At 43.4% G+C, this 26474-nt stretch overlaps 1 protein-coding gene across 2 annotated transcripts in view; it reads right to left on the bottom strand.

The window, feature by feature from the left end:
- The window catches only part of LOC110533611 (arginine--tRNA ligase, cytoplasmic), a 30321-nt gene that overhangs the window by 2572 nt on the left and 1275 nt on the right, over window positions 1-26474 (bottom strand). The window contains exons 3-15 of one of the 2 annotated variants that reach the window (XR_016483643.1): window positions 25850-26038; window positions 19495-19603; window positions 10727-10827; window positions 10481-10602; window positions 10003-10123; window positions 9623-9752; window positions 8811-8915; window positions 8640-8713; window positions 7704-7882; window positions 7047-7156; window positions 6155-6260; window positions 5073-5245; window positions 1431-1678 (exon numbers count right to left, since the gene is read on the bottom strand). Coding sequence is in view for 1 of the 2 variants with exons in the window: in XM_021618001.3 (XP_021473676.3) it covers window positions 1431-1678; window positions 5073-5245; window positions 6155-6260; window positions 7047-7156; window positions 7704-7882; window positions 8811-8915; window positions 9623-9752; window positions 10003-10123; window positions 10481-10602; window positions 10727-10827; window positions 19495-19603; window positions 25850-26038 (1693 nt within the window). In the remaining variant the exon portion in view is untranslated. The remainder of the gene's footprint in view (window positions 1-1430; window positions 1679-5072; window positions 5246-6154; window positions 6261-7046; window positions 7157-7703; window positions 7883-8639; window positions 8714-8810; window positions 8916-9622; window positions 9753-10002; window positions 10124-10480; window positions 10603-10726; window positions 10828-19494; window positions 19604-25849; window positions 26039-26474) is intronic. The other variant, XM_021618001.3, reaches the window with a different exon arrangement.

Genomic DNA, 26474 nt, shown 5'->3' with positions numbered 1-26474 from the left:
GTACTTTTTGCTGCCCCAAAAATCTGAAAATACTCTGGATATATTCAGTATCATAAGAATATTCCTGTAAAATGTGGAGTAGGTGCAACATACAGTAAGGAAAAAAAATGACAAGGGTTTGAGTGAAATGACTAACTAGTGTCTCCAAGTGGCCACACACACCACTATAAAGTGTACACAGTTCATAAGTAATTTCAATGCGCTTTTATGAATCAAAGAGTCTTCAACTATAAGGTGCCTTTTCATTTTTTAGCTCTCCAAGCTGTGCCGCTGAGGAACTAGAGCAAGCATACTATTTGTTTGGAACACAACCCTGCAATCACAATTACGATTGTTGTTTACACAATCCAAAAACTGCTTTTTACATTTTTTTTTTTATCTCAATCTGGGTCAGGTTGGCATAATTTGAAAGCTTGTTCTATTGCCTACATGACAAGCTAAATTATAAAATACGAAATTAGTGTTAGGCTTTCACAAAGCAATTCAATTAAATAAATTGTAATTTTGGTGCGAATAGAAAAGGAGGCATGAGTTGGGTTGCAAAGCTACCAGTAATTTACCAACGTTAGTGGAATATTCACAAATTAAAAGAAAATCTACGGCAATCTATCGTAACTTTGGTAATTTATACTTCAATACCTTAAAAAAGTGTATTCTTATATATTATTCATTTATTATAGCTGTGTACAATTTGATGGGGTTGGGGGCCATAAAAATCTGAAAATCTGTTGCTGTTTTAAAGGAAGTTTGCTGCAATTCTACACATTTTGCCATGGGGCAGAGAGAAGATTTAACAAATGTCATGCAAATGTCACATTTTTCCATAGGGAGAGTGTGACAGATTAACAAAATCAATGGAGGCACCCAAGCTGGTAATTCGACCATGATTAATATGTTTAGATAGCTGGCCACTAGACAAATTTACCAATCTTAAACATTTTAGCTGACATGAGCTAACTGAGTGACTATCAGTGACTGAGAAAAACGGCACCATGTGTATTATCCTATTCTAACTTGCAACAGTAATGTTAAACTAATACACTTTGATCTACTAAACCCTGGGTAATAGGACTTAGCATTAGCGATGTGGCCCACAGTAGGGTAAATGCTAACAGATGCTAGTGGATCGGTTAACAACGATGCTTGCTCTCTGACACCACCCCTCTGACTGATGTTTGTGATTGTCCCTCTCAGTGGGCTATTTAGGATTATGTGAGAATAGCAGAAGTCTGGGGCAGTGCATGAAAGCAATTACCAACTGGCAAAGCCAAGAAATATATCAGATTTAGAACCAGCAAAGATATAGAACCAGCATTTAGTATGGATCATTGGATGGATGGATGGATGAATAGATTAATTGAGACAGACAAATAGACTGATAGAAAGATGGACAACTGTCATTATCTACCACCCCAGGGTCTTTTCCCTACCGGTCTGGCGGTCCTTCTCGATGCAGTAGCAGCTGTCGTAGAATTCTGTGAAGGTGGTGGCCAGCTCGTACAGGTAGTCACACAGCGTGTGGAGCAGGAGGTCATCCAGGATCTTCTGCAGGATCTCAGGGAAGCGAATGAGACACTTGCCCAGCTTCCACTCCTTGTCGTGCTGCAGGAGCACATCCGTGGTCTCTGCTGCTTTACGGAGCGCAACCTCGTCGATGTTAGCCAGCCGGGCTATGGACCTTCAGATATAGATACAGGAGGGGAAGGGATATTAAGTTGAGTAGGATATTAATGTCAGACAATGGGTTTTTTTCTCTTCATTTTATAAGGTGTGCATACTGTATATTGTGATAGCCTGCCTATGCAGTTATCATATAAATACATGATAATAACAACACTTGTTAGGTGGGACCACAATGGACAAGATAATCACAGGTGATGCTGCTGGTCCAGACAGCACAGTTGGTTGGAGCATCAATGGCTATCAAAAGAGACTTTGTGCTTTCTAAATCTACAAGCACAGATTTACAAGATGAGCAGCATCCTGGGGTTTCAAACATCCCGAGGTTTCAAACACAATGCTCAATCAAGCAAAAATAATAAATAAAAAAAATAAACTGGTAATTAACTAAATTAGCAAGGTGTGTGCGTACTAGGGATGTAACAACAGTACACGTACTGAACCTTTCGGTTCAGGGACCTCGGTTCGGTCCTCTTTGTGAACCTGAATGAATACATAAATATACACTAGGCCTATAGGCTTAAGCCTACGCTGTGTTGTATGCCATCGCCTTGAGTAAATCAAATCAACTTGTATTTCTCACATGCTTCGTGTGGACTAACAGTGAAATGCTTACTTACCGATCTGAGCAATGTATGTTCTGATAAAAACAACTACAGCCTATGCGCATGTTGTAATAAAAATGTATATCTTAACTGGCACATTTCAAACTATCCTTTTGTGAGGCGCAGCAGGGAACTATACTGAACAAAAATATAAATGTAACATGCAACAATTTCATAGCTTTTACTGAGTTATTTCAATTAACTGATTTCCTCATATTAACTAAGTGTATTTAGGCCCTAATCTATGATTTTCAGATGACTGGGAATACAGATATGCATATGTTGGTCACAGATAACTTAAAAAAACAAAAAACAAACAATGGGCCTCAGTATCGTCACGGTATTTTTGTGAATTCAAATTGCCATCGATAAAATGCAATTGAGTTTGTTGTCCGTAGCTTATGTCTGCCCATACCATAACTCCACCGTCACCATGGAGCACGCTGTTCACAATGTTGACATCCGCAAACCGCTCGCCCATACGACGCGTGGTCTGTGGTTGTGAGGGCAGTTGGACGTCCGGCCAAATTCTCTAAAACAACATTGGAGGCGACTTATGGTAGAGACATTATCATTCAATTATCTGGCAACAGCTCTGGTGGACATTCCTGCAGTCAGCAAGCCACGTACATGGTCCCTCAGAACTTTAAACATCTGTGGCACTGTGTTGAGAGACAAAACTGCACATTTTAGAGTGGCCTTTTATGGTCACCAGCATAAGGTGCACCTGTGTAATGATCATGCTATTTAATTAGCTTATTGAAATGCCACACCTGTCAGGTGGATGGATTATCTTGTCAAATGAGAAATGCACACTATGCTAGAGAAATACGTTTTTTGTGCGGATGGAAAATGTCTGGAATCTTTTATGTCAGCTCATGAAACATGGGACCAACACTTTACATGCTGCGTTTATATTTTTGTTCTGTGTAGTTCTGTAAAATGGGGAGTGGTGGGGTGGATGAACCAGGATTGGGGGATCCTCCACCTTCGTTTAAATCTCCAGTTCAGGAACATTTTGGCTTCCCAGTAGATTACAACGGCGATTGACAGTTGTGGACAAAACGTTAACAGTATTTCTCCACTGCTCAACGAGAATAGCAGATGCAGCTGCCAACACCTCAATCATGTTGGCATATTTACGCCAGTATTCCTACCACCGGAGCAAGATGGAAAGGCAAAGACAACAACTTAGTCTCCGCTCTGAATTCAAGCAGCCCTTCGCAGCCGATTCTGAGAGAGAAAAAGGGATGATGCTGCTGCCGATACTTTTCATTAGAGAGTGCTGCATGTCTGTAGCTTGTTTTTGTCAGTCAATCGCATATCCCCAGAGCAGCACTACAGTCATAGAACCGCCATGTGTGGCAAATCAAATCCAAGTTTTTTTGTCACGTGCGCCGACTACAACAGGTGTAACCACAGTAGACCTGACAGTGAAATGCTTACTTACAGGCTCTAACCAACAGTGCAAAAAAGGTATTAGGAGAACAAAAGGTAAGAAATAAAAACAGTAAAAAGACAGTTGAAAATAACAGTAGTGAGGCTACATACAGACACCTGGTTAGTCAAGCTGATTGAGGTAGTATGTACATGTGGTTAAAGTGACTATGCATATTTGATAAACAGAGAGTAGCAGTAGCGTAAAAGAGGGGTTGGCGGGTGGTGGGTGGCGGGACACAATGCAGATAGCCCATTTAGCCAATGTACGGGAGCATTGGTTGGTCAGGCCAATTGAGTTAGTATGTACATGAATGTATAGTTAAAGTGACTATGCATATATGATAAACAGAGAGTAGCAGCAGCAGCGTAAAATAAGGGTTGGGGGGAGGCACACAATGCAAATAGCCCGGGTAGCCATTTGATCAAGCTAGGAGGTTGAATAATCAACTGAAAAAGGAATTAAAATGATGTAATTAAATGAGGACATGCTACAAAGACCAAGAGCCAACAGGTAGGCTGCTAGTTAATAATCTGAGGTGTTGGAGGTGTTGTTATTTGTAACTGTAGGACAGGGAGAAACCGCATGTACCCTCAATTAGCCTAGCTAGTTTAGCTAACTAGCTTCTCTAGGTTTGCTGCAGTTGTAATCATAATGGATGATAAATAATCTAGCTATGACAAGCTAGAAATTAGTCTACTAGTGCGAATCGGCTTGGTTGGTTGCCGTCTCTCCCTCCCTCCTTGCCCGTGTCACTCGCTCACAGCACACACACCGCAAGGCCCCTCTGCCTGCTAGAGCGGCACCGCTCCCTCACTCGCGCTTTATCAGCTCTGGTTAATAAAGTAACTTACAAATGGACTTTTCTTCTGCTTCCCTTCCTGGGATCAGATCGGGTCTGGATCGAACCAGGTCAATACAACACGGGTCTTGTTGTGCTCGGGTCCTTTCAGAACGGGTCTTTATATTTAAAAATGTAATTAACTACAGTAACTGCCGGTATTTAATATTCCCACTGTACCGAAACCGAACCATGACTCCAAAACCACAACACGTACCGAACCATGAGTTTGGTGTATGAGTACTCCCCTAGTGTGTACGTGTATAACCCCCCCCCCCCCCCCCCCCCCCCCAAGTGTGGGTCTGCCGCCACCTGTGGTGCTCTATTGACTCAGTGTGTTACCATCAACCATCCTGGGGAAAACGTCTCTTTCCCCTCCTTCTCTGTGTGCAGATCAATAGAGACAGACTGGGCGCAATGCCACAGAGCCCGTAGTACGTTCAGGGGAGGAGAGAGAGAACCAGGGGAGGGGCTGGTTGCCGTTCCCTACAGCCCAGCGAAGGATCACCTGATGCGGGTGAAGGCGTAGAGCAGGTAGGCGGCCGTGTTGCCCCGGTCATCCAGCATCTTGTCAAAGGAGAACACGTAGTCGTTGATGCGGTTGTGGGACAGGTCGGCGTACTTGATGCAGCCGAATGCCACCGAGTGCTGGGCCTTGGTCAGCTCCTCTGTGCTCAGCACCTGAGTTAGACATGATCAGAGTTCCAGGCAATCAGACATGTGTTTAGTCCACTGGGCATCTGACACAGATCACAACTTGTTTCTGTGTGTCACAACGCATCTGGGACAGGTTGAAATACTGTACTGCTATGAGTCTGACCTGTCATTCATGCCTTAAACCCCACATTCCCCACTGGACACAGTCTAATTCTTCCAACATCCACATCGAGTCCAATACCCTGTTAGGTACGGACAGAGTGGGGATGTGTTCTTTAGTATGTGTGTGTATAGGGTTTGTGTGCATTAGTGTGTTTTGAGCAGTGCGGGCAGGTGTCTTTAAATTAGGTTGGGACGAGAAGGTGGCAGGGTTGGGCGTGTGGCCAGCCCCGTGGTGCCACTGATACCAACTACATAGGGCATGGGCGGGGGTACACTTACTGCACTAACAAAACAAAGATCTCAGAATAGATCTGAATTGGCCCCATCCGCCATCATTTGCTAAATTGATTACGCCCCAGGGAGCAGGACGATTATACGCATACTTAGTTTTCTGCATAATTTAATGCACCATGTGTAACTTTCAATATCCTTGACAATTATAGGCTTAGCGAAACCCTGATTCAGAACACCTCCTCTTGCGTCATAGACTGAAAGAAAAGAAGAGGCGGCTGCAGTTGGCACGCAGGCAGACAGCTATGCCAGGTGGAAGCAGCGCGCGTTTCTGCCTTTGGAACATAAAGACTAGATAGAGACATCGTTCAGGCTGTAGAGATGTGTTTTACACTCTACTCACAATGTGTGTGTGTCCTGCAGGATTTATTTGGATTATTAAGGCCTTGAAGAAGAGTTGACTAATAGAATCAGGAGGGTACTAGGATGAAACAAATGGCTACACAGTATTGATGGAAACACAGGCAGCATCTATCTCACCTTGTCTCTGTCTTTCTCCTTGAGTTTGTCCATGGACCTCTTCAGGCCTTCGTCCAGCAGGTCCATCAGCCTCACCGTGTCCCCAGACCGAGTCTTAAACTTCTTCCTAAAGAGACAGACGGAAGGACAATACTCACTCAACACTTCAGGAACTCTTCCATTCCTTCACCATTAATCACACATAACTGGATCTGTGAAAAAAATGGTGGTCTTACGTCGCTCCATCCAATCATGTTCAATGAGTAAAATCATGTTCAATTAATTATTATTAGAAACGATGTGTGCTATTCCACTTTCTAGTATTTGACTGAGTGAACAGTGTTTGAACAGGGCTTCAGCTCCCTCTCAGCCCAACAGTGGAGTACCAGGCTCTAACCACAAACCACCACTTAGCTTGCGCCTCTCACCACCCCTCCAACCTCTTACGACCAACACAACCCATTCTGACTGTGTTTGATGCTTTATTAATGCACTGGGTGATATTGTCTGCTCGGTAACGAGACTCCTAGTAGTCATACACAAAACTAGATGATGTGTGACTTATGGGCCAATAGAGCAAATTAATGAACAAATAAAACCTAAGAGTGCTAATTCAATATGATGATAGGCTGACGTAGCAGGTGGGACGGTGGTCTCTTGAATGGCCCAACACAGTATACAGCGCTATGAATGCTTAATTAGGCATGTGTCTGTTGCCATCACGTGATTGTTGGCGTATGTGAATCTGGAGCGCGTTCATTAGACACCAAATGGAAGAAAACGTACTAAAACAGGAGGGGCTCATTTGACTTGTCCAATAAGAAGCACTCATTTTAGTTTTCTGTAAACTTTTGTTTTTGTGCGCTAATGAATAGGACCCTGGAAAAAAAATCTGTAATTTGTAGACACTCACTTATCCTCTCCCAGCACCACTCCAAAGCCAGCATGCTCCACTCGTGTCACCTTGGGGTCGTACCAACCAATCATCTGAGCCGCTGCAAACACCACCTGGAAGTGGGTGCCCTGTAGTGAAAAAAAAAATCACACATACGCATAATTAACTAGTCATGAATTGGGCACCAGTTAAATGTTTAAACCGAGTTTGACAGGCTAATAAAGGATGGTTGCAAAACATTGCAAGTAAACATAATGACTTCACATGTACAATCCACTCCAGTAGAACATTTTACAGCCTAAAAATGAGAGTGAACACACAGACAAGCCAATCATTGTGGTGTTGAACTGCAATGAGAGGGCAGTACTCTGGAGTCCTCTACTCATGCCCATCTCTGACAGTATCTTACTTCTCTCTCCGGCTCAGAGAAACCAAGACACAGACAACTGACCCTGAGAGGATTACCTTTTCAGCAGGTGACACCGGTGGCGTCTCACAGCGAGGACCTCAGAGGCACAACAGAGCTAGCCTGGTCCCAGATCTGTTTGTACTCTTGCCAACTCCAATGCTGTCATTGTAAAAGCCAAACATGTTTGGCATGACAGCAAAAAAACAGACCAGCACTCAGGCAATAATATAAGCACTCTCCTCTGCCTCCCTCAACCCCCTCCTCACCTGGCCGCTGTCCGTCACGTAGATGATGATGTCTGCCTTCTCGTCAAAGAGCCGCTGGCGCAGGGCGGCCAGGTCTGAAGTGTCGTATGTGTAGCCCCCGTCAGACTTCACCACCGTCAGGGGGATCTGTTGGCCCGGGGCAAACACTATCTTACGTCCCTCGTCCATCTCCACCAGGCCTGGAGAGGGAGAAAGAGCGAAAGAAAGAAAGAAAAATAATTGCTGAGTCAACAGTGCCCCCTTCTGGATACGTACACACTACAGCAAACACTGTACAGTGCAGCAGGAGTCCCCAACCTTTTTCCCAGGTTAATTTGAGGGACCTTGGAAAATGTTGCTTAGAAGCTAATTTCCTGCAATTCTACATAGTTTAGCAAGACTCAGGATATATTTTAGGTAGGCTATAGATATTCTCTTTTAGGGCTCCCGAGAGGAGCAGCGGTCTAAGGCACTGCATCTCAGTGCAAGAGGCGTCACTACAGTCCTTGGTTCGAATCCGTGCTGTATCACATCCGGCCGTGATTGGGAGTCACATAGGGCGGCTCACAATTGGCCCAGCGTCGTCCAGGTTTGGCCAGGGTAGGCAAATAAGAATTTGTTCTGACTTGCCTAGTTAAATAAGGTTAAATATATATTTTTTTTTAAATACAGAAAGTGAATAGATCAATTGATAGCGACAGAGTCAGACATATGAGATTACTTCCCAAGCAAAGTCACATTTCTTTGACTCCTCAACTTTAGAAGGTCATAGCTCAACTTCTGAATGTCAGAGAAACAATCCAAAGATATTCCTATGTGCATCCGGGCTGCGTCTTCCTCTGGCATTTTACCTCGTTTCTAGCCTAAAGCTTTGCGGATGTATGTACTGTTTTAGATCGGTATAAACAACTGAATATTAACTTTTTTTCACCCCTCAAATCAAAAAAGGTCCCATACCCCCCCACGAAAAGTTGTCTCCCACTGAGGGTTGTGCCCCCTTGGCTGGGAATCCTTGCAGGACAGCAACCCACCTGAGGTGAAGAGTACAATCTTAATATGAATAACATTAATATGAACTGAATGACAACGTAAAGCTAGCTTTGTTTTCCTTGATTTAAACTGACTGACCTTTGGCCTCAAACTCTTTGACCACGGCGATCATTTTCTCCTGATAGAAGGACTCTCCTCTCTCGATGATCTGGATGTCCAGACAGTTGTAGACCTTCTGGAATTCTACGAGACAAAAAGACAAGAGTTGGATCTGTGTTGGAGTTCAGTAGAAACACTAGGGGGAAATCAACACCAACTACGTCGTATGTCTTTGGATGAGACACGAGAAAGTAAAGTCACTCGTTGAGGAAATGGAGGAGAAAGAAAAGGATGGAGCAACCCAAATGCCCTTCCTCAGCTGGGTCTCAGTGGGGACAAGACTGCTGGCTAATGAAGGCATTGAGTGTGTCTCTCCTTCCATTCATCCCGCTCTCCCTCCCTGTCTGCCACGTGAAGCTTTAAATCCTCCCAGAGATCACACAATATGGAGCGCTGTGACAACTCAGGCCTGTCATGCCCTTATCATACATACCCACACATGCGTTCTCACACACACACAAAAAACCCAATGAAACCGAACTGACAATAGAGTAGTCACCATGAACTCATCACCCCATGTGAACCCCCATTTTGACGATGTCAATAACTCCAAAATGGCAAACGCCACAACTTTATCTGTCTGTCTGATTGTGACCTTTCATTAAAAGCTGAACTACTGTACTAGGCCTATATTTTTGTGAATTTACTTCTGATAATGTCATCTTTAGGACTCTAGTTACTTTCGACTCTTCACAGTAACTGGCATTAGGTCTAACCCTTGAACAAAACGTAGCCTTCACTATAATTGCTTACTTTCAGCACCCCTTTATCTATCCATTCATCGCACCCACCATTCCTGGAAACATCACAGATGAGGTTCCATCCTTTGATGAAGGCTGGGTCTTTGCTCTGCAGCTTGACCACACACTGGTAGGCCCTCTTCTTAAAGTCTTCCTCCTCGTCAAAACGCTTCTTAGACTCCTGGCACAGACAGACCGGGAGGAATCACTCATATCATCAGGGGAGACAATAGGTAACATATTTGATGACAGTTCGTGAGGAACAGTATGTAATGTATGCCAAGGACAGTCTACACAACTCAACATTTGGCCAGACGAAAGGACATGCCATTTCTGATGTCATTCCCTTTAAGTTTTTTTAAACCCACCACCATCTGTAGTGGTCAACTTTATTCCATTTTTTAAATGTTTTGTATTTTGGGTGGACTCACTTTGTAGAATGCCTGCAGATCTCCAATGGGAGGGGACACGGTCAGGTAGTTTGGGAACTTGTCCTGCAGGTGAGCGATGAGCATGCCAAACTGGGTGCCCCAGTCCCCCACATGATTCAGCCTAGGGAACACAACACAAACACATGCAGTGACGACATGGTAAACAAACAAACACAAAATAACAGGATATACTGCGCAGGGAGTCAAATAAACTAACTGAAATGTAGGGGTTGCTCTGCCTCTGTTGGTATTCATTTGGCTGAGTCATGGTATATTAGTAACTGACAACTGTTACAGCTGTTTGATAAGGTAACACAGAAACTCTTCATACAGAAACTCTTCATATTCATAGGTTATTATTGTTTACTACATTTTAAGTAAATACCTGGTAATTTCTGTATCATAAAGTGATACCAGTACAATTCAAAAAAGATTAACTGAATTTATATGTCTGTCACATTTTGACTGATTTACTGACCTCAACACGTTGTAGCCTAGGAACTCAAACAGGCGACACATGCTGTCCCCGATGATGGTGGAGCGCAGGTGACCTACGTGCATCTCCTTGGCAATGTTTGGAGATGAGAAATCCACAACCACCTAGGAAACACACACATCCGCATAAGATTCATCCAATAGTTTTCATGGGACATATCAGATTCAACCACATTTAAAACTGGAAAAGGGCACCAGTTGGGTCCATAAAAGCAGGATATTAGCCTACCTTCTTCTTGCTCTCTAAGGGAGGAGGTTGGACACCGTTGAGTAGCAGGTTGGTCAGCAGTTTGGACACAAACGATCTCTTAAGGTGAACATTGATGAACCCTGAGAGCACAAAAAGCTATGTAACAAGAGACAGAAGGAGCCAGATGTTTCACCAAGATTGATCACATTTAAAGTGCGGAACAAGAGAATGATTTGCGGGACATCCGCGAGAAACAGAGTAGCCTATATGAATTAAATAAATTGGCAACCCGCCCCCAAAAGAAGAATCCTCTTCCCGCTCATGGTGTAGTGCTAACTTTTTAGGTGCCAGAGCGCAATAAAATTGTAAATGTACATTTCTCAAAGTCAGTGCCAGTTGTGATATGGCCTATTGAATATCATAGAATTTACAGTTTCAGTAGAAACTAAAAAGTCACGCCGATGACATGACAACGTGGGAGGACGTGCTCTGCGTTTCATATATAACTGTACGTCAGACCACACACTGCCTCTTATTTCTTCTCACAAAGTTGACTGCTCCGCGGCTCCCGTTTTTCAGATCGCATCTTCCCATAGCTTTTTGTGCTCTGTGAGTTGTGTTTACGGTCAGTCTGTCAACAACAGCCTGTGACGTGTGGGTCAGAGTGTGAAATTCACCCTCCAAGGCTGTGTGACAGCTCTTCCCTACCTATCCCTTTTATCAGAGGATATCGGGCTTCCTTGTCTTATACCCACCAGCTCGTGTGTTTGTTGGCAACCGTACTCCAGTGCTAACCTTGTCAAGATATCCTCCACTGCTGTGCTTGTTTTCATGGCCACCAGGCACTAGTCATCCCTCGACTATATAGAACTTAAGCGGGTCAAACCCCTAGATAACCACATCTAGGAAGATTGTTAGCCTAGCCAGCTATAAAATGTGAATTCGGAATGCTTCCCCCTGATATTCCCTATCCATTGGTATTACTAGCATGCTACAAGCTAGCTAGTTTACCCACTCCACCTAGCTGCCAATGTGTTGTCAGCATGGCTTACCAAATGACGGGCATTTGTTCGTGTTTTGCATAAATAAGCCTCCTGCTCCAGCCCTGTGGTCATAGCTCTAAAATTATTTTGTGGGTGCTGCACAGCTCCCGACACATTATTGTAGCTCTCTACCCTTACTGTGTATTGTGGTAGCTGTTGTATACAGTCTCCCAGTCATCATTATATTAGTTAATTGACAAATCAGTGTACTGAATAAGAAATGTTATATATTTATATTTTAGCATTTATTTTCTTCAGGAGAGAACACCGCATCACCTTGATGCTGTTCAGCTCCTCTTGTGGAGCTGAACTACAAGTAGAAGATGGTCATGACCGGTGCCCCGCCTGCCTAGGCCACCAGCGTGAGGCCTTTTCTGACCCCTGCAATAACTGTGCCATCCAGCCTGTGAAGGAAGTGCATCTAGCTAGAGTGGAGGGCCTGTTTTTTTTTTAAATTTTGTTGTTTGCCAGGACCCAACTAGGGCCACCAAAAGAGGGAAAGCCCACAAAACCGATGGAGCCCACCAGTAAAAGGTCAATTCCTTATCTTATGAGATAGCGCAGCTATGCTTTTGCATTCCTTCAAGCCCCCTGAGTCGGGACCCTCTAGCACACCCTCCACTCGGGCATCCAACTGGCACTTTAGTGACCAGGAAGACAACACACCCAATATGGTGAAGGAGGTGCCAACCACTGTTGTGGATCCATTCAGTCTCAACGCTAAAGATGGGTCAGAGGAGTCATTCCGAGGCTCTGAAGAAAGCTCTGCCTCACTACGTGCGGTCCTGCACGCGGCCTTAGCTAGGCTAGAGCGTGATAATCCTCAAGCCAGAGCCCCTGCAGCTAACCCATTTTTTAACTTCTTGGTGGTTATTTTCACATCCGGATGAAATGCATGCCCAAATTCAACTGCCTGCTACTCATCCCCAGAAGATAAGATATGCATATTATGAGTACATTTGGATAGAAAACACTAAAGTTTCTAAAACTGTTTGAATCATGTCTGTGAGTATAACAGAACTTATTTAGCAGGCGAAACCCAGAGGACAAACCATTCAGATTTTTTTTTTTAGGTCACTCTTTTCAAATCGGTTTTCATTGGGAAACCAGATTTCTAAGGGACCTTCTTGTAGTTCCTATCGCTTCCACTGGATGTCAACAGTCTTTAAAAATAGTTTGAGGTTATTCCTTTGTGTAATGAAGAAGTACGGCCATCTTGAACGAGGGTCACTTGAAGTGTACTGTTAGATAGAGGCGCGTGACCAGAAAGCATGCTTCAGTTTGTTTTCTTCCTGTATTGAACACATATCCCGTCTACAATTTTATTGATTATTTACGTTAAAAAATACCTAAGTTGTATTACAAAAGTAGTTTGAAATGTTTTGGCAAAGTTTACAGGTAACTTTTGAGATATTTTGTAGTCACGTTGAGCAAGTTGGAACCGGTGTTTTTCTGGATCAAATGCGCCAAATAAATGGACATTTTGGATATATATTGACGGAATTAAATCGAACAAAAAGACCATTTGTGATGTTTATGGGACATATTGGAGTGCCAACAAAATAAGCTCGTCAAAGGTAAGGCATGAATTATATTTTTATTTCTGCGTTTTGTGTCGCGTCTGCAGGGTTGAAATATGGTTTCTCTTTGTTTACGAAGGTGCTATCCTCAGATAATAGCATCGTTTGCTTTCGCCAAAAAGCCTTTTTGAAATCTGACATGTTCTGACAAGCTTTAATTTGCTGTCTTGCATGTGTGATTTAATTAAAGTTTGATTTTTATAGTAATTTATTTGAATTTGGCGCTCTGCATTGTCCCTGGCTTTTGGCCAGGTGGGACGCTAGCATCCCACATATCCCAGAGAAGTTTTAAGAATGTATTTTTTATTTCAACTGATCCATTTTAGGTAATACACTTCTAGAGTTAACATGCAGAAAACACAGGCTTTTACAAGAGCAGAAATCAGTTAAGCAGATATCAGCGCACAAGTCAGAATTGGGGCTAGCAACAGTAGGTGGGCCAGAGTGTACATTTTTATTTATTTATTTCACCTTTATTTAACCAGGTAGGCTAGTTGAGAACAAGTTCTTGTTTGCTACTGAGACCTGGCCAAGATAAAGCGTAGCAATTGGACACATACAACAACACAGACTTACACATGGCATAAACAAAACATACAGTCAATAATACAGTAGAACAAAAGAAAACAAAATGTCTATATACAGTGAGTGTAGCAAATGAGGTAAGTTAAGTGAATAAATAGGCCATGGTGGCGAAGTAATTACAATATAGCAATTAAACACTGGAATGGTAGATCGGCAGGCAGAAGATGAATGTGCAGGTAGATACTGGGGTGCAAAGGAGCAAAATAAATAAATACCAGTATGGGGATGAGGTAGGTAGATAGATGGGCTGTTTACAGATGGGCTATGTACAGGTGCAGTGATCTGTAAGCTGCTCTGACAGCTGGTGCTTAAAGCTAGTGAGGGAGATGTGAGTCTCCAGCTTCAGAGATTTTTGCAATTCATTCCAGTCATGGGCAGCAGAGAACAGGAAGGAAAGATGACCAAAGGAGGAATTGGCTTTGGGGGTGACCAGTGAGATATACCTGCTGGAGCGCGTGCTACGAGTGGGTGCTGCTATGGTGACCAGTGAGCTGAGATAAGGCGGGGCTTTACCTAGCAGAGACTTGTAGATAACCTGTAGCCAATGGGTTTGGCGACGAGTATGAAGCGAGGGCCAACCAACGAGAGAGTACAGGTCGCAATGGTGGGTAGTATATGGGGCTTTGGTGACAAAACGGATGGCACTCTGATAGACTGCATCCAGTTTGTTGAGTAGAGTGTTTGAGGCTATTTTATAGATGACATCACCGAAGTCAAGGATCGGTAGGATGGTCAGTTTTACGAGGGTATGTTTGGCAGCATGAGTGAAGGATGCTTTGTTGCGATAAAGGAAGCCGATTCTAGATTTAATTTTGGACTGGAGATGCTTAATGTGAGTCTGGAAGGAGAGTTTACAGTCTAACCAGACACCCGGGTATTTATAGTTGCCCACGTATTCTAAGGCAGAGCCGTCCAGAGTAGTGATGCTGGATGGGCGAGCAGGTGCGGGCAGTGATCGATTGAATAGCATGCATTTAGTTTTACTTGCGTTTAAGAGCAGTTGGAGGCCACGGAAGGAGTGTTGTATGGCATTGAAGCTCGTCTGGAGGTTAGTTAACACAGTGTCCAAGGAGGGGCCAGAAGTATACAGAATGGTGTCGTCTGCGTAGAGGTGGATCAGAGAATCACCAGCAGCAAGAGCAACATCATTGATGTATACAGAAAAGAGTCGGCCTGAGAATTTAACCCTGTGGCACATCCATAGAGACTGTCAGAGGTCCGGACAACAGGCCCTCCGATTTGACACACTGAACTATCAGAGAAGTAGTTGGTAAACCAGGCGAGGCAATCATTTGAGAAACCATGGCTGTCGAGTCTGCCAATAAGAATGTTGAGATTGACAGAGTCGAAAGCCTTGGCCAGGTCGATGAATACGGCTGCACAGTAATGTGTCTTATCGATGGCGGTTATGATGTCGTTTAGAACCTTGAGCGTGGCTGCGGTGCACCCATGACCAGCTCTGAAACCAGATTGCATAGCGGAAAAGGTATGTTGGGATTCTAAATGGTCAGTAAGTACATGCACATTTCCAGAAATCATCAACAGTAATACAATCAAGGCACGGCATAGGACATGGAGCGCTCTGCAGTGGTGATTTATGACATCTGAATGTGCATCAGATGCCAACAAGATCATATTGTACAGCAATTTCGTCGGGTAACATGAATACAAAGCCAGCGAGAGGTGGTTAGAATGGGATGGGAGGCCAAGTCAGTGTAACCAATAGAGAGTCAGAGTCCCAAGTCTGGGAACAAACAGTCTGTCCCACAGTTGGGTAAAGAAAGTTGGTAGTCAACAAAGTATGCAGGAGTCATGAGGCAAATAGCAAAATGGACAATAAAAAAATTAAATATATAACAACTTGGGGCTAGCCGTTGTAAGTTCAGAGTCACTCGCACCAACAGTGTGTGTGTGCTGGAGGTGAGCGAAAGCTCGGGAGAGAGAGATGAGTGTGGTGGAGGTACCTGTACCAGGCAGGGGGAGACAGGCCAGGACAGACGGTGAACAGATTGCCAGGTGGAATCCAAGCAGCAGTGCAGCAGACATTGGGAGTAGGTGTCATACCCACTTGGGATAAGCTTTTATTTCTGGAGGCAGATTTCTTGTATAAAATGCCAGTGAATGGTCTTTGAACAGCAGGAGGGGGCTTCAGAGGACGCTTCAAAGACTCCTGACACTTGTTGGGCCCAAGGGTCTTTTATTTCACACCTTAGTGCTAATTGAATTTGTATCTGGACTGTCCTTGCAAGCCTGGGAGCCTTAACTCCATTTTATTTTTCTTCATGGCTTTCAAAATAGCATCAGACCAAACACTACTCACTCAGTTCCAGGTTGGAATGGTGTCCTCAGGTCTCTGCTGTTTGTTGGCTAGAGCACCCTCCACATAGCTTGGAAAAAGAAATGACATTGAAAGCAGTAATCTCTCCAGTTAATTTTGGTCAAAATTAGGTTGTAGGTTTAGAGTTTTGATTTGGAGCGAAGGCCATGCTGTGGAGGGTAGCATCCTGCATATGTACCTGCCGAAAAATCTAAGTTTATCTAACTCCAAATCTATCCTTTTGTAAAAAAAAAACATGTTCAAAAAAACGTTAAAAAAGGAAGACCCCGGCAGCTACATCGTTCAGCTTTTCTTATGGCGCTTCAAAGATGCTGGGCTCACCCGTGGGCTCTTGCCCACCACAGCAAGGACAGTGGGACGATATCTGCCATTCCCAACACAAAACAACATGGGATGAATGCATAGCATAGCTAATGCTCTTCCCAGATGAAGCACTGAAGGATGATGCCTGCTGCCCCAGACCTCAGTGCAGGGCCACAGATGAGCTACTGTCATGGGCCTACGACACAACGGGCCTACGACACATCGGCCCACATGGCCCGCATTGGGAACTCCCTCTCAGTGCTCATGCAAGCACAAAACAGAGTGCTCCAGTCAGAGCACGCAGACCTGGACCTCTGCAACCTGAATTACACATCTCTTCAAGCATTTGCATTCCTGACCAGAGAGCTAGGCAGACTGATATCCGCCCTTGTTGTGACTCGTTGCCAGGTCTGGCTCGCCCAAGCCCCAATGTCCGATGACTCCAGAGGGGCGCTGAGCAAGCTCCCAGTTGTCCCCGGACTGCTCTTCGGCCCCGCGGCTGAGCGGACCATTGAAAGTGGGAAACAACGCATTAAATATCAATAAAGTTTTAATGTTTCATCAATGAGAACATTTTCAGAATGTCGGCCCAGTTCCATCTCGCTCCATACTCTACCACCGGTGGCCACTGGGATTCCTCTCCTCACAATATTTAGTGGCGAGTGAAATTCCAACCGCATGCTTTAGATTGATACATCCAGTTAAACTAAGTTGACCACGTGTTCAGGATTGTGCGGGACTGTCCCTGGGCTACACCACAGCCCAGAAACCAGGAATCACAGTCATGGCAGATCGAGGCCTGACGCGCGTGAACATCCCCACTCTCACTCGGCTCAGCCCTACACAAGCCCTTGGTACTACCACCAGCCTAACACAGGTGCTCGCCAGCACCGGACGGCTATGCAGCCACCACCCCAACCCCCAAGAGGCCGTGGTCGTGACTAGCGCGCGACAAACCACACAAACAGGCATGGGGCAGAAACCGTTGGCCGATTTACCCAGCAGCACCTGACCTACTGGGCATCCCACTCCTCAGACCCATAAGTGGTTAGGACCATCTCACAAGGGTACAGGCTGCAGTTCCAACACTGGCCTCCACCATTCTCCACCATTCTCACCCGTAAAAGCTTGCACCCTCAACCAGGAGATTACGTCTCTCCTGGAGAAGGGCTCAATCACAAGAGTAAAAGCATCAGAACAGCAAGATGGCTTTTATGCAACCTATTTCATGGTTCCGAAGAAAGGCTTCTGTCCAGTTCTGGATATAAAACGGTTCAATGTTTTCCTAAAAGTTCTCCACTTTCACATGTTGTGGACGGTCAACTTTCTCCAGACCGTAGCCGCAGGGGAATGGTTCACGTCCTTGGACTTAAAAGATGCTTACTTTCACATTCCTGTGTTCGCCTTCCAAGGCCATGCATACCAGTTTGTGGTATTAGCCTTCAGGCTGACCCTGGCTCTGAACTTCTGCACTATGAGGACATGTATACCACCTCAGCTCGTGGACAGCATTCTTCTTCTTCTTCTAAAACAATTCCAGTTGAACGCATTGGTGAAGGCACAAACGTTCCAACAACTTATGGGCATGCTCGCGGTGGCCTCTGCAGTGACACCATTAGGCCTGCTTTCTTTAAGGCCACTACAAGTGTGGTTAAACGACCTCCACTTGGACCCCAAGGACAGAAACACCAAAACACAGGTGACAAGGGAATGCTAATCTGCTCTGCGGCCGTGGAGGAAGGTTGACGATTGAATATATCTCAACAACGACTGGAGAAGTGTTTAACAGACCACATCCTTATAATATATATTTCAATAAGCGCAACGTGACTGCAAGAGACAGGTTGGAACGTCTGAAACACGGGTCAAAAACGTATTTTTTTTTATTAGTGAGGTTTGAATTTGTTGACAACATGCGGGACATGATTGTTTGGTTGCAGGACAAAAGGCCAAAATGCGGGACAGTCCCGCACAATCCTGAACACGTGGTCAACTTTGATACATCCAGTTAAACTATCTAAAGCATGCGGTTGGAATTTCACTCGCCACTAAATATTGTGAGGAGAGGAAGCCCAGTGGCCACCGGTGGTAGAGTATGGAGCGAGATGGAACTGGGCCGACATTCTGCAAATGTTCTCATCGATGAAACATTTAATATCAATAAAGTTTTGTTCCCAAAACAATAATCTGATGCAGATGTAGATTTTTGCATTGTTTAGAAGGAGTGCAAGGGCAAATGGAGTTCTTGCACATGGACACTTCACAGAGTAGGCGTTCCCTAACAGAAATATGCAAATACATGCTAAAACACGGCAATAACATGCTGACCAACCAATGCTGACCAACATGCTGAGATTTGCTAAATAAATTTACACATACATGTTATTCAATCATTGCACCCACACTGCTCGAGCGTCTGCGTGGCCAGGCGCTAAAATTGAAAGTCTGGCCTCTCCCATCACCTCATTGGTTTTTAGGAGAATATACACACATGGATGATTGAAAGATGAACTTAGGTCCACTCTCCGGTCGGTTGTAGTAATGCTCTAAAGTTGGTTGCCAACAGCCATATAAAGTCCAAAGAAGAAAAAGAAGCCTGAAGGAAGGAGCGATGATAAGAAACTAATTCGGTTTACCGTTTAAACTGTGGATTAATTGTTGAGTAGAGGAACTTGTGCATTTCAGGTAAAATAACAACCCAATGTTTATATACCAGGACAAATTAGCTAGCAACAGCAAGCTAGCTAGCTAAATTGCCATAAATGTTTAATGCTTTTAAACCTGTCCCCAAATTAATATAATTGGTTCAGTTTGTTTTGATATTTCAACCTGTGTGTCCTGATCGCTTCTGGTGTGGGTAAACAAAATCAACGTGCGCACGATGGCGGACAGCATGTAAGATTTTGCTAGCTTGTGCTTGGCTCTGCCCACCTCCTTGTTTGGTGAATTTTCACAAACCTGGTCCAGCAATTTCAGTCTTCTCAACGAGCTCATTGTCTGGAATGTTCTGCTGAATCTTCTCAGCGATCTCCCTGGGGTTCACTTTCAGGCCCTTTGATTTCATCATCTGAAACACAATAAATCCAAAACAATGACACTCCCATTTCATTCACCCACTAACTGCTCAAATTAAAGTTGAGCTGTTGATATTTAGGCTATTTGCAAAACCAGCTCAGAAAGACAGAGTTAGTGGGAAAGAGTTTGCAGGGACAGAGACAACACAAACGCATAACAAAACAGGTAACAAAAGAAGACAAAGTGGGTCCACACTTGAACCAAAAAAGTTGGTTTAAATTAACACACCCACCTACATTTCAGTTAGTTTATTTGATACCTTGCAGTATATCCTGTTATTTTATGTGTTTGTTTGTTCACCATGTCATCACTGTGCATGTGTTGTGTTCCTGTTGGTTCCACTTTTCTTGGCTGTTATTTACTTAACAAATAAGGAACTCAAAATACAGCTGTAGACAGAAGTCAAAGATCAAACATACAACCAATGTCTCTCTTGAGTTCTGCAAAATAGGAAAAGTCCAAGTTGCTTTTAATATGCTTGCAGTTAACCCCTAGTGATGTAACTGCCTACATCAACACCTTCTCATGAAACCAAGCCCATGCATATACAGTTTTACAAACTTGCAGGAGAGACAATAGTTCCAGTGTTAAGGGCTCAGCAGTAATTTTTTGAGTGTTTTGAGTGCAATAACTCTCACATCTCTCAGAACGTTTCTTTATAAGAGGCAGAGACTAGAAAATAACTGTGGAACAATATTAAACCTTATAATGAATATATACACTGCTCAAAAAAATAAAGGGAACACTTAAACACCACAATGTAACTCCTAGTCAATCACACTTCTGTGAAATCAAACTGTCCACTTAGGAAGCAACACTGATTGACAAATTTCACATGCTGTTGTGCAAATGGAATAGACAACAGATGGAAATTATAGGCAATTAGCAAGACACCCCCAATAAAGGAGTGGTTCTGCAGGTGGTGACCACAGACCACTTCTCAGTTCCTATGCTTCCTGGCTGATGTTTTGGTCACTTTTGAATGCTAGCGGTGCTTTCACTCTAGTGGTAGCATGAGACGGAGTCTACAACCCACACAAGTGGCTCAGGTAGTGCAGCTCATCCAGGATGGCACATCAATGCGAGCTGTGGCAAGAAGTTTTGCTGTGTCTGTCAGCGTAGTGTCCAGAGCATGGAGGCGCTACCAGGAGAGGCCAGTACATCATGAGACGTGGAGGAGGCCATAGGAGGGCAACAACCCAGCAGCAGGACCGCTATCTCCGCCTTTGTGCAAGGAGGAGCAGGAGGAGCACTGCCAGAGCCCTGCAAAATGACCTCCAGCAAGCCACAAATGTGCATGTGTCTGCTCAAACGGTCAGAAACAGACTCCATGAGGGTGGTATGAGGGCCCGACGTCCACAGGTGGGGGTTGTGCTTACAGCCCAACACAGTGCAGGACGTTTGGCATTTGCCAGAGAACACCAAGATTGGCAAATTCGCCACTGGCGCCCTGTGCTCTTCACAGATGAAAGCAGGTTCACACTGAGCACGTGACAGACGTGACAGAGTCTGGAGACGCCGTGGAGAACGTTCTGCTGCCTGCAACATCCTCCAGCATGACCGGTTTGGCGGTGGGTCAGTCATGGTGTGGGGTGGCATTTCCATGTGCTCGCCAGAGGTAGCCTGACTGCCATTAGGTACCGAGATGAGATCCTCAGACCCCTTGTGAGACCATATGCTGGTGCAGTTGGCCCTGGGTTCCTCCTAATGCAAGACCTCATGTGGCTGGAGTGTGTCAGCAGTTCCTGCAAGAGGAAGGCATTGATGCTATGGACTGGCCCGCCCGTTCCCCAGACCTGAATCCAATTGAGCACATCTGGGACATCATGTCTCGCTCCATCCACCAGACTGTCCAGGAGTTGGCGGATGCTCTAGTCCAGGTCTGGGAGGAGATCCCTCAGGAGACCATCCGCCACCTCATCAGGAGCATGCCCAGGCGTTGTAGGGAGGTCATACAGGCACTACTGAGCCTCATTTTGACTTGTTTTAAGGACATTACATCAAAGTTGGATGTGCCTGTAGTGTGGTTTTACACTTTAATTTTGAGTGTGACTCCAAATCCAGATCTCCATGGGTTGATAAATTTGATTTCCATTGATAATTTGTGTGATATTGTTGTCAGCACATTCAACTCTGTAAAGAAAAAAGTATTTAATAAGAATATCTCATTCATCAGATCTAGGATGTGTTATTTTAGTGTTCCCTTTATTCTTTTGAACAGTGTGTGTGTGTATATGTGTATATGTGTATATATATATATATATATATAAATAAATGTAGTCATGACCCTATAAATGTAGTGGGGGAGGGGTATTATTGCCCTTCCCCTTCTATTAATACAACATAAGCATAATCAATTATTATAATCCATCAAACATTTGGTGCAGCACCTATCATGACCCCAAGTTGACCCCATAATTCTCCAGGCTGAATCAGGGCAATGTCCCCAAATTAACCATCAATTAACCATAAATATTCCAAATAAACGCTATTTAAATCTATAAAGAAAGTTTGTCACAGAAAATAGATGATTCGCAGTATGGGCCAGATGAGATGGTCATTACCACTAAGTAAATTAATAGGGACATTTTAGGTGCCAGAATTTTATATCCCATCAAAGGTGTAACAACGTTTTATATGCATTATTAGAATGATCCACTCTCACATATGCGTTATTTGTACTGAGCACCGAGACAAGCAGTGAAAAAAAAAATACTTAACAAAAAAGGTTAACGTGAGGGGTTTTCGAACATGAGGTTATCGTGCCCCGTAGATTCAGTTAACCGGTTTAGCGGAGTATGCCACCTGGCAGCAATAGTAATTGACCTACATGACAGCTACTTGACAAGACCATTAGGCTTTTTTGAGGGGGAGACCTTAAAATGTGACTAGTTTCAGGAAATTTGGCGTATGTCGCACGTCACTACTTCGCAGGGGCAGCACTTGAACATAATTTTTTTTTTTTATCAAAATGCATATTTTTGGGCAGAAATGCTTTCTGCAACATGTGAACTTTCATGTGCCTTAATAACAAACTTGGATTACATCCATAAATAATTGTTAAATTAAGAACCTAGTTGGTTTAGCCATGTAAAAATACAGGAACCTTCCAAATAACGATGATTGCCCGATGATAACGATGATTAGTTTAGATTGGTCTGCCACGTAGCTTGCTTCTGTCTATAAAGTGGGCTGTTCAGTATGTTTTGACAGCCCTTTCTACAGTGCCGTTTTTGAAAGATATAACATTAGCCATCGAGAACTACAAAAGTTGCTACTTTTCTCAACAACATTAATGCCCTGAACTTAGCAGGCGCTATCGACAGATCAGTAAGAAGAAGTGATGGGCTACTTTCTGCACACGCCACGGTCAGTGTGAACCGGAGTGACTTGACACAACGATGTACACTACCATTCAAAACTTTGGGGTCACTTAGAAATGTCCTTTTTCTTGTCCATTAAAATAATATTAAATTGATCCGAAATAGAGTGTAGACATTGTTAAATGTTGTAAATGACTGACTATTGTAGCTGGAAATGGCATATTTTTTTATGGAATGTCTACATGGGTGTACACAGGCCCATTATCAGCAACCGTCACTACTGTGTTCCAATGGCACGTTGTGTTAGCTAATCCAGGTTTATCCTTTTAAAAGACTAAATGATCATTCAAAAACCCCTTTGCAATTATGTTAGCACAGCTGAAAACTCTTGTGCTGATTAAACGGGCGGCAGGTAGCCTCGTGGTTAGAGTGAAAGGTTGCAAGATCGAATACCCGAGCTGACAAGGTAAAAATCTGTCTTTCTGCCCCTGAACAAGGCAGTTAACCCACTGTTCCTAGGACATAATTGAAAATAAGAATTTGCTCTTAACTGACCTGCCTAGTTAACTTCTTTGGGATCGGTGTCCCATCCACAGGATGGTTGCGCTATCGTAGGCTAACGTGATTAGCAAGAGGTTGTAAGTAACAAGAAAATTTCCCAGGACATAGACATCTGATATTGGCAGAAAGCTTAAATTCTTGTTAATATAACTGCACTGTCCAATATACAGTAGCTATTACAGTGAAAGAATACCATGCTATTGTTCGAGGAGTGCACAGTTTTGAACATAGAATGTTATTAATAAAACAAATTAGGCGCATTTGGGCAGTCTTGATATAAAATGTTGAACAGAAATGCCATGGTTCATTGGATCAGTCTAAAATGTTGCACACACACTGCTGCCACCTAGTGGCCAACATCTCAATTGCGGCTGGGCTGGAATAATACATTATGGACTGTCTCTTGCATTTCAAAGATGATGGTACAAAAAAATACAAAATAACATGTTTTTTTTGTAATATCTTTTACCAGATCTATTGTGTTATATTCTCTTACATTCCTTTCACATTTCCACAAACTTTAAAGTGTTTCCTTTCAAATGGTACCAATAATATGCATATCCTTGCTTCAGGGCAGTTAGATTTGGGTATGTAATTTTAGGTGAAATTTGTGGGTTCGATTACAGACTCACATGGAATAGCCTTAATTTCTCTACTCTACAAGAGTAGACTGACGAGTTTCAGAAGAAAGTTATTTGTTTCTGGCCATTGAGCCTGTAATCGAACCCACAAATGCTGATGCGTCAGATACTCAACTAGTCTAAATAAGGCCAGTTTTATTGCTTATTTTTACAAAAATGTTTTAACCTTTATTTAATGGACAAAATAAATGTGCTTTTCTTTCAAAAACATGGACATTTCTAAGTGACCCCAAACATTTGAACAGTGTAGCTACAAAACGGAGTTAAATGGTTCCAGTCAGCAGTGAATCGTTCATCCATGTATACGGGTAAGAGTCTAGCTACATTTTCCAGATATACGTTTCTAATTTTGTCAGAAAGTCATTTTTATTGCAAGTTAAAGCGAACTGTTAGTGAGCTAGCAAACGTTCGCTTACTGGCTCGCTAGCTAACGTTACATGTATGATCTGTGTAGTAGAATTATTCGAATTAGAAATCCATTTGCTAGTTATAGCCTAATGTTAGCTAACATTGAACCTAGTTTGTTAGCTTTAGCTACCTGCAGATTCCTACTACAGCTATGAGAATGTTTCTATTGGTATGAGGGTTCTGCCGGTTCATTGTTTAGCTAGCTAGCAGCTACATGTCTAAACAAAAGACTCCACAGCCAGATTATTACATGACCCATAAAATTAGCAAGTGTGTCTGGGGGTGATTATGGCCATTGATTGTATTTCATGAACATGTGTCAATAGTGACCCATCCACTTGTGGGTGAGGGGTGGTTATAGCATTTCCTTCATATGACCCATCAATTTAAACAAGTGTGTCAGGTAAGCGTTGTCTAATAACAATCAAATAATTATCTGGACACGTTCTGTTTTCGATATTGCTACTAGGCAAGTACTATCACTGTACTGTTTACACCTTCTGTATCCTGTGCATGTGACAAATAAACATAGATTTTATTTGATATAGCGTGTTTACCACATGTGAATCCTTAAAGAGATGGTTGGGCTAAGGCTTAAGAGGGTGTGAACGATACTGAATGGGCATAGACAAGCTTTCCAGTAGGTGTACCAAAATGTTCAAGGGCCATTTTCTCAAAAGTGGGGTTACAAGTTTATCAACATTCAAAGCAGAATTACTTTCCCATTGTTCCTCAACTGCAGTGTATGATATGCAATTTCCTAGCTCCGAGTCTCTACTTTTATCCAATGTAAAAACAATTAAAAATGTTGCTACATAAGACCGAATCGAGGCGATCGGTCACAAAGGTTGAATAGACCTTTATCTTTTCCCCGTAAAAACACATGGTTGTGTGAAACGTGGGATTTTGTCATTAATGCAAAAACATGCCTTTTGTCTAATGTTAGTAGCTGGCCTGGTCAAGGATGTATCATGCAATATTGGCAAACTTGACATATGACAGACCAAGTGTAACAAAATTCAGGTGGAGGTTTAATGCATATTTCTGGTGTCCAAGTAAATCTATTTAAAAAAAATACCATTGGTTGTTGGATATAAAGTCTAAGATCTTTGATAGGCTGCTGCGGAATTTGTTACAGGAAATAATCACTCCCAGCTGGTTAGGTTAGCATATCTAATAGGAACAGCTAACATGTAGCGTTTTATCACATGCAACTACATTCATGATTTGAATTGGCTGATGTGCATTTTGAGACTGAGAAACAAGCTTCAAAGAGAATAAAATCCATCAGTATTATTGTACCACCTGGGCCATGGCCATAGCGCTGTTACACTGGTAGTCCCCAAATTTGGCCTGCTGGTTGGGGGTGACGGCCAGGGGAGGGTTCTCCAGGTCAGGCCAGGCCTCCCGGATGGCCTCACCAAAGATCTCCTGAAGACGCTGGTTGATGTTCATCATGGTCTTACTGCACTGGCTCCTCTCTTCCTGCAGACTCTGGGGAGGGAGGACAGACAGAGAGCACTTCAATACAACGTATAGGGGACAACCTACTCAGGACCTACTCAGTCTCTCTCCTCCTACAGGCTCTTTGGGGGAAACTTGGAACAACTTATAGAGAGTGGGCGGGAGGGTAGCCTAGTGGTTAGAGCGTTGGACTAGTAACCGGAAGGTTGCAAGTTCAAATTCCCGAGCTGACAAGGTACAAATCTGTCGTTCTGCCCCTGAACAGGCAGTTAACCCATTGTTTCTAGGCCGTCATTGAAAATAAGAATTTGTTCTTTATTTTACTAGGCAAGTCAGTTAAGGTAAAATAAATAAAAAAATAAAGTCTCTAGCTCTCTCTCAAGCGGACATAACAGGTGAAACAAAGCATCTAGTCACCTCCTGTATGTGAATGAATAAGAATGAATGAATCTCCAAACATTAATGT

Source organism: Oncorhynchus mykiss, chromosome 10 (assembly GCF_057628025.1).
Source record: "Oncorhynchus mykiss isolate SJ-2025 chromosome 10, ASM5762802v1, whole genome shotgun sequence".
NCBI lineage: Eukaryota > Metazoa > Chordata > Actinopteri > Salmoniformes > Salmonidae > Oncorhynchus > Oncorhynchus mykiss.
The sequence above is the reverse complement of the archived record's forward strand: the minus strand, read 5'-3'. Positions and strand labels throughout refer to the sequence as shown.